General features: G+C 35.6%; 1 protein-coding gene across 1 annotated transcript; it reads right to left on the minus strand.

The window, feature by feature from the left end:
• Positions 1-5,237: 5,237 nt before the first annotated feature.
• Positions 5,238-8,858, minus strand: LOC142636925 (peroxidase 19). Its single transcript, XM_075811219.1, has 3 exons — positions 8,478-8,858; positions 7,965-8,165; positions 5,238-6,028 (listed from the first exon to the last, which is right to left on the minus strand). The coding sequence occupies exons 1-3, from the start codon at positions 8,739-8,741 to the stop codon at positions 5,447-5,449; spliced, it is 1,047 nt and encodes a 348-aa protein (XP_075667334.1). The 5' UTR covers positions 8,742-8,858; the 3' UTR covers positions 5,238-5,446.
• Between the last annotated feature and the right edge of the window lie 602 nt (positions 8,859-9,460).

A 9,460-nucleotide genomic window follows, 5' to 3' on the forward strand; every position in this document is an offset into this window, starting at 1 on the left:
AATATATTCTTGTTGAATATATAGTCTTTTTAAAGATTATTAAATAGATTATTAAAAATAATTATTCAAATTAATTGAACCCAAATAAAGCTCTGCTATTCTTTCTCAAAAAAAAAAAAAAAAATAATAATAATAATAAGTAACTCTTCTATCTTTGTTTCTCACTAGTTTTGTGTCTTAAGAAATTGGAGCCAGAGCTCTACTAATACTAATAAGCTGTTTGCACTAAATTTTCAAAATTAAAAATGACCTCCTTTTTCTATGTAATATTTTTTGAGTTAAAATGCAAATAGTAACCTCTAAGTTTAGTTGAAATCTATTTAAGTTTTTTAACTTTATTTTAATTTAATTGAGTCCTTTAAATTTTAAGTTTATTTAATTTTATCATTCTATCCAATTTTGTTAAAAATTGCCATTAAGTATGATTATATATATATATATATATATAGAGAGAGAGAGAGAGAGAGAGAGAGAGAGAGTTACAAACTAACGAGGAAATCTCTAGGCTTTGTTATGTTGGAGTGGTTATGGGGAGGATGGAAAATGAATGAAAGAAAAATTTTGTTGTTGGTTTTTCTTTTTTCTTTTTTGGGTTGTTGTTGTGATGATTGAGTGTGATATACCCTACATTGCCTTTTTGTTGGACTTTTTTGTTTATTTCTTATTTTTTATTGGGCATGAATTTTCATTTTTAATAAACTTGGGTGATTGCCTATTTTTTGGTTGGTTGGTTGCCTTTTTTTATTATTTGTTTATAATAATTGAGCATCATTTTCAATTAGGACATATAAGTAAATTTATACGAACTTTATTTTCTATCCTCCATTTTTCTTTTCAACCAAATAAAAAACTTTTCCATCCCTCAATTTTTCCACCTTCCAACCAAACACAAAATGAGAAAAACTAAAATATTTTCTATCTTTCCACTTTTCCATTCTCTCCTCATTTTCTATACTCTCACTTTTTCATTTTCCCAACTAAGCAGACCCTTAGACTCTGCTAGGTTAGGAGGATGGAAACGTGAGATTAAAAAAAAATATTTTTGTTTTTCACCACGTGTGTTTAGTAGAGAAGATCAAAAAAGTAAAATGATAGAAAGCAAATTATTATTATTTCCTTATACTAAAAGTAAAAGGATGGAAATGTAGGAATAATTTTGTACTTTTTTTTTTCTTAAACTCAATTTCTTTCAAATTTTATTCATAGTTTGCAAGGAAAATAAATTCTCCACCTAAGTGAAAAATCCATTTACTAGTGGCGGAGTTAGGATTTCAGTTTAGGGGGGAAGATTGAAAAACAATACTAAAAAAAAAAATAATCTAAAAATATTAATCAATAATAATAACAAAATAAATAGACAATTGTAACTACAAGTATATATTTCATATTATTAAAACAAAGAAACAAAAATAATCAGTCATAGTTACTGTAGGGTCATGGATTTTGAGATTTAGCCAAGAAGCATGGGTGGTCCAAGTCTGAGGAGTACTATCTCCTCTGATAAAGCCAAACGCAAATCTGGTATAGATCCTAATGATCAAGGATGACATTTCAGGAAGTTCTAATGATAGCAACGAGCATCATGAACGTACAAGAGAGATAAGGACTCAAAAATATCTAAGGGAAAACTATTACCACCGCATTAATGAGGAAGTGACCTCTGAACAGCATTATGGCAGCCTTACAGCCACCCTAGAAGACTTTTAGAGGGAGCTGATGGGACAACCATCAACTATCCACATGTGGTCCACGTGTAGGGTAAGGATGAAGGGAGAGATGTAATATAAATAAGGGTAGAGATCCCAGAGAAGGGGGATGAAAAAAGGAGAAGAGAAAGCACTATAGCAATCTCAACAACTCCTGTAACCATTGTCATCCAATATATGCTAGAACAGAGCTCCTCGGACTGTGCCGAGAACCAACTTTCTCGCACAAACCGGGTTCAATTCTTATTGGCTCATCATCCAAAACCATATTAACTGTTATCCAAGCACTAAAGCCTAACTCTTTGACCCACTCTCTACAAATTTATTGTACTGGGTTCACTGGGCCAAGATCCCTTACATTTTGGGCTTGGTCTGAAAATTGTGTCTCTACAATTGGCGCTGTCTGTGGGGAGAGCTTGTGTGATAGTAAGTGCAACGGTTAAATATGATACAATTACGCCCCCATCAGTAAGAGTCCCTGGGGAAAGCCATTATGGTGGCCAGTTTGCTATGAGAGCAAATCACTACATGAGGCACACAGTTGTTGTCCTAATTTAGCTTTCGCTCAGGTTTATACTACAAAGTACGGATTATACGGGGAGGATTGCTGAATGGGGCACAGTTCTGGGAGCTTTTGACATCAAGTACATGCCTCGTACCTCTGTCAGGGGCCAGGTCCTCACGAATTTGGTGGCCGAGTTCGCTGAACCTCCATTAGAGGAAGTGGCAACAACATATGAGCAATTCAAAGGGGCTTTGCGGCGGAGCTAGTTTTTGAAGGTATATATTGATATCTTCTAATCTATTGAAGTGGTTAAACAGAACCTTAGCAATGCCGGGTCCTCGGACCTCCTGCTTTGGGGAAATTAACACACACTAGCATCTTTTGAAGTGATTAAACAGAATCTTAGCTATGCTGGGTCCTCGGACTTCCTGCTTTAGGGAAATTAACGCACACTGTCATCTTTTGAAGTGGTTAAACAGAACCTTAGCTATGCCGGGTCCTCGGACCTCCTGCTTTGGGGAAATTAACACACACTAGCATATATTGAAGTGGTTAAACAAAACCTTAGCTATGTCGGGTCCTCGGACCTCCTGCTTTGGGGAAATTAACGCACACTAGCATCTTTTGAAGTGGTTAAACAGAACCTTAGCTATGCCAGGTCCTCGGACCTTCTACTTTGGGAAAATTAACGCACACTGGCATCTTTTGAAGTGGTTAAACAGAACCTTAGCTATGTCGGGTCCTCGGATCTCTTGCTTTGGGAAAATTAACACACACTGGCATCTATTGAAGTGGTTAAACAAAACCTTAGCTATGCCGGGTCCTCGGACCTCCTGCTTTGGGGAAATTAACACACACTGGCATCTTTTGAAGTGGTTAAACAGAACCTTAGCTATGCCGGGTCCTATGACCTCCTGCTTTGGAGAAATTAACACATAATGACATATCTCTTCAAAGTGTTTAAACTATAACTCAATCATGCCTCGGTCCTCGGACCAGATGATGTGAGAAAGTTAACACTTCATGACATCTCTATTCAAAGTGTTTAAACTATAACTCAAGCATGCCTCGGTCCTTGGATCAAATGATGTGAGAAAGTTAACACTTCATGACATCTCTCTTCAAAGTGTTTAAACTATAACTCAATCATGCCTCGGTCCTCGGACTAGATGATGTGAGAAAGTTAACACTTCATGACATCTCTCTTCAAGGTATTTAAACTATAAACTTGATCATGCCTCGGTCCTCGGACCACATACTTTGGGAAATTATCATTCCACAACATCTATTTGTTTCTCACTAAGTGTCAAGACAGGCCTAAGATTATAACCAAATCCTCAGATTGGTAGCTCTGAAAGGAGCAATTCACAATATAAATATGGGGCGCTTGAAACGACACTCCTACAAGTGTAAATCAAAGGATCAAAGCAGAATCAACTCTTAAGAATTCAAAACCCCACTTTTCTCCTCGGATGCGAGGAGAAAACCGGAGTTTTGAGAGGCTATTGTGGGGTCATGGATTTTGGGATTTGGCCGAGAAGCATGGGTGGTCCGAGTCCGAGGAGTACTATCTCCTCGGATAAAGCCAAACGCAAATCTGGTATAGATTCTAATGATCAAGGATGACCTTCCAGGAAGTTCTAATGATAGCAACGAGCATCATGAACATACAAGAGAGATAAGGACTCAAAAATATTTAAGGGAAAACTGTTACCACCGCATTAATGAGGAAGTGACCTCTGAACAGTATTATGGCAGCCTTAAAGCCACCCCAGAAGACTTTTAGAGGGGGCTAATGGGACAACCATCAACTGTCCACATGTGGTCCACATGTAGGGTAAGGATGAAGGGAGAGATGTAATATAAATAAGGGTAGAGATCCCAGAGAAGGGGGGATGAAAAAAGGAGAAGAGAAAGCACTATAGCAATCTCAATAACTCCTGTAACCATTGTCATCCAACATATGCTAGAACAGAGCTCCTCGGACTGTGCCGAGAATCAACTTTCTCGCACAAACCGGGTTCAATTCTTATTGGTTCATCATCCAAAACCATATTAACTGTTATCCAAGCACTAAAACCTAGCTCTTTGACCCACTCACTACAAATTTATTGTACTGGGTTCACTAGGCCAAGATCCCTTACATTTTGGGCTTGGTCTGAAAATTGTGTCCCCACAGTTACTAACAATCAAAGTGAGAAATTAATTTAAATAATAAAATTTAGACAGAATTTGATTGCTTAAAATAAATTATAAAAAATAAATCAATCTATAAAAGTTAACTATGGAACCTACTAATTGAATTGTCATACAAACAACTTTTTCACAATAATTTTTACAATTGTTAAAATAATGGACTTTGAGTTGTGAAAGAAAGAAAGTGGTGGGTTCATCAATGTAAGTCGTTCTCACTTCATAGTTAACTATTTTTACAATTGTAAAATTTATTATGAGAAAGGTTATGTTTATAGCATTATAATTATAATAAGAAAAAAAAAATTAGAACAGGGAAGAAAAGAACTATAAATAGTACAATGGATGGGACAAGAGCAAAAATACTTGAAATAAATACTATTTAAAAATAATAAAATAGGTGAAAAGTGTGCTTTTGTGAGGGCATTGTGAATTTTTTTTTTTTTTTTTTTTTTTTTTTTTTTTTTTTTACGCTTTCCGGTGTCAGGGCTGTTTCATAATAGTGGGAGTGCTTTTTCTATTTTTTCCACTTATAGGGTGCAAACTACTTAAATACACATCTCACCTCCTCTCGCCCCTACCATTCACCCTCACCTTTCCTCTCTCCTTTTTTATTTTAACCAAATAATTGAAAATTCATATTTTCCTCACTTTTTCTTTCCCTATTTTCTACCTTGTACTTTTCAATCCAACTAAACATAGCATTTGGTTGGCGGCTAAACCCTTACTAATTAGGTGGCCGGCATGTAAGCCGCCCATGTGGATGTGGAAATTCAACAAGCTAGGTCTTATTGCAACAAAAATTGAAATTAAATTGAAGTCACACCATGTCACAAAAATGCTTGTCCTCATTTAAATAAAAAAAAATTGAATGTGCTTTTTTTTTTTTTACTCCCAATCATTCTCAAAAACCCATCTACAACCAATACTAACACAAATGGAATCCAGAGGACTTAAAGCCAATCACCTCAACCAAACACATCGAAATAAAAAGAAAACCAAGAATCTAAACCCCCCCCTTCCCCCCTCCTCCCAAAAAAATTCAGGACATATGCATACCACGATCTTTCCAATTCTCTCCTTGTTTTCCTCCCCTATTTACACCTATTGAACCCATTTTGTCCATAGCTACTACAAAAGATTGAAAAAACTTTTGCTTATCCTTTGCCAAAGCTTGAACAAGTGGTTTGGTCCTTGGGTCCAAATATAAAGCTTGGTCTGTGGCTAGTAAGCCTAGTTTAGCAACTAAATTGCTATAGTAAGCATGGTCAAACAAGAATGGGGTGGTAACATCAAATGGTGCAACAATGTCATTATTGCCACCATAATGTGGGCATGACATTTTCAGTGCCTTAAGGAGCCTTGGATCAATGGCTGGGTCAGGCTTCTTAGTGCCACGATAGTCATAGAGCCTGCTTACAAAATTCTTACAGTGCGCAAAGCCAATTGTATGTGCACCCGAGAGGACTACTAGGTCATTTGGTGTTAACCCTTTTGAGCTGAAGAGTTTGAGTAACTCATCAATGGTGGAATTTGAGCGTGGGATATTGGATGCTACTCTTGATGCCATTGATATTCTTCCATCCCACCTTCCTTTCTTCACTTGGTAATAAGGACCCCCTGCCTGCACCAACCATGAATTTGATTTCATATTATTGTTATTTTTTTATAAGAGGAAGTCTATATACCCACAAAAAAAAAAGCCAAAAATTTTCACATCTTTTGATGTGATAGACTGTTAGCTGCAGCTAAAAAATTATATAAGTTGTGAGTATATATGAAAACCCAATAAAATCTTACAAACTTAATTGCTGTAAAAATTTTGATTTTGTTCTTGATTTTTTTTTTTTTTTTTTTTTTGCATGTAGTCTCTCTTTTTATTAAGAAAAGAGTACTCTAGAACATGTTTATAGCAAAAATAATTAAATGCTATGGTGCTCATGTGCTCACTATTGAATTGGATATAGAGCCACCTGACCGACAAAAATTTGGTCCTAAAGCTGCAGAGTTGATCAGCCAAACTAGGCCAGGCCTAGTAAAGGTCAGCCCAAACTTAAGAGTGCGTTTGTAAAGCTTTTAACAAATTGTTTATTGTTATATTTTTTTTAATGTATACTTGTATTTTTACGCAATAAAATAGATATGCCGATATTTGTTCAAAAACTAAATAAATACACTGAAGTTTATCCAAATGCACCGAGCAGGGTATTCCGTTAGGTTAGGCTGTGCTAAGGCGAACAAGAATGCAGGTTCAAACTTTTATTTTTAGACCAAGATTTGAAATTAATTAATATTCAAAAACCAAACAAGACCATAGTTTAGTTATAAAGCTGCACCACAGAGGGCAAATTAAACTGATTGGGGTTAGAAAATTTTAAGAATTTTGTAGTTTAATTGGTTAATACTTACTAGTATTTTTAATGACAACAAGGGTTTAAAATCTTCGTGTCATAACTATAAAAAAAAAAAAAACTGATTGGGTCAGAAGCCCCAAGTGGACAAAGTTTGGCAACTTAGCATACTTCTAGGAAATTATTTTGTCCTGTGGGTATACTGGTGCATTTATCTACTAATCCTAGAATAATGAGACGAATCATTAGTATTTTAATACCAATTAAGATGGGCTGGCCTGATTCTCTCTTTCTATTATATTTGTTTTTTTTTTCAAGAATCTGGCCTGTTCCTAAGGCCGAAATAATTTATCTTGACTTTTCATAAGGCTGACATTCACTGATTTGGAGACCCAAGATGTTATAACCAAGATCTCTGTAGGACAAATACTTATTAAGGACAATTATTTTTTGGTAGCTATTATAAGGACAAATTAGGCACCTAAAAATGTCCATAAATCCATTTTTAATTTTCCTTGTTTTACAGATAAGGTAAACAACCCTAGCTTAATCTTTCTACTTTGGAAGTATCATATCTGAAAATAAATATATTAACAATGATTGACAAAATATCTAGTTTCTTTAATATGTTATTGTTACATATGCATGACATGAAAAAAGAAATGCAAGAGATATTGCTCTATTGCCTAGCAATATTTTCTACATCGAAGGACATATATATACATATATAAAGTTAGTGATATAGACCCTAAAATAGACAATGCCAAGTCTTCTTAAGATTTTCTCTATGAATGAGAAGAACTTATAATTAGTTGATCAAATTGCTTTGCGCGGTAGAGAAGAGGGCTTTCTTTTTCTCGTATAGAGCACAGGGTACCCGTGCATGTTTATCAGTGGCTTTTCTTAGACCAACTCACTGATCATATGTGACACGCTCGGTGGGACCATGTTTGTTACCACCACCAACATTTTGGAGTCAAATTGCCAATGCCTTTTAAGCAATTGGCATTATCATTGATAGACAGAGTATGCAATTAGTGGTTACTTTACTAGTATTTTAACTACTCAACTACATGAAAAAGGGTAAAAAAAAACATTAAATATCAGATTCAAGTTATGGGGTTGAGACTTGTGGCTTGCATGTGACTGATCACTATGCTACTTTGAGTAGAGAAGGACTAAGGAGGTGAATAGAAAAGAGGCACTGACCAAATGTACAAAGTCTCTGGCCGCAATTGCTAGAATGTCTGCACATGATACAACACCAGGGCACTTGCTCTCCACCAAAGCTTTGGCCTTACTAATGGTCTCAAACCCCTCCACTCTTAAGTCCTTGTTATCCTGAGCATCCCTCTCTGCCAACATTTTGCTTCCCGGCTTCGATGATACCAATATTGATCCATCACATCCCTTAATTCACCAATTTTAATTGCACAAATTAAAAATAAATATAATAAAAAGAATTTCAAAATATGTTAAATAAAATCATAAATATGCATTATCGAATATCAATATCTAATTAAGATGGTGCATTTTGGATAAGGAGACTGGGGGGAACGAAAAGGTGGGGTTTGAATTTCGAATCATAGAAATTAGACACCACAAAAAATCTCACTACTGTCGAGTTATCACTTGAAAACTCATGCTAATAAGTTGATATGGTATGATATGCTAACATGGAGATGCATGCAAAACCAATTGCTTGTGTGGAATTGTTATTACTTCTACAAAGCAGTCGTGGAAGAAAAGGCGAATGGTGGCAGGCCCGGAGACTGGTGATTCTTTGAACTGTTGGCTGGTGATGGACCCAATGAGTTGCTCGAGTTGAGGGCATGATTTGGCGTAGTAGTCAACTGAGAGTTGGCGAGTGGTATTGGTTGGTTTGGCTAGACAATTTGAGGAATGAAGGGTAAGCAAGAAAATGATGAGCAAACAAGTGAAAACAAACATGGAAGAAGAAGCAGAAGATGAGGAAGGGACAGACATGGTTTGGACTATGGGGCAGCTTAGGACAAAGGAGGAATAGTGGGAGGAGAATATAAAAAAGTAAAGACCATGAGTAAAAGTTTGTTGTGGACCAAATTGTCATGTAGAAAAATTAGTGAGAACCAAGACCCGTGAAGGCCAAAATATGAAATAAATAAAATAATGCTGGAGAGAGAGACGCTGTTGTGTTAGAACAAATAGGGGGTGAAGACTGACGAGTAGCATAGGTATCATGGCGGTGGAAATTGAGCAAGAGACAAATTAAAGAGTGTCTGTTGGAATTATTGAAATCACATTTAAGAGGATTGGATCCCAACTGATGTGGCTTAACCAGAAACAGAAACCTGTGGTCTCACTTTTTGTATTCTACTCTATAATTATTCACCAATGTTACGTACTTGATTTGATTTTGTTTATTTTTAATTTTAAGTCTTATATATATATATATATATATATATATATAAATAAATGCAGTTTGATATGTGGTGCTTTTAGGCAAAAGAAATACGGTGTCTAGCATCTAGATTCTTCTTGTCACATTACAAAATTTGATTTAGGACGCAAAGTAACCCTTCACGGGTATTACAAAATTTGATTTAGGACGCAAAATAATCATTCACGGGTATCACCAATCATTGTGAAAATTGAAATTGTTAAGAATTAAACTTAATTCTTAGAATTTGTGAGATGAAAAAAATTGAAAAAAAAATTGCACAAAT

This window comes from Castanea sativa, chromosome 5 (assembly GCF_040712315.1).
Source record: "Castanea sativa cultivar Marrone di Chiusa Pesio chromosome 5, ASM4071231v1".
In the NCBI taxonomy this organism is placed as follows: domain Eukaryota; kingdom Viridiplantae; phylum Streptophyta; class Magnoliopsida; order Fagales; family Fagaceae; genus Castanea; species Castanea sativa.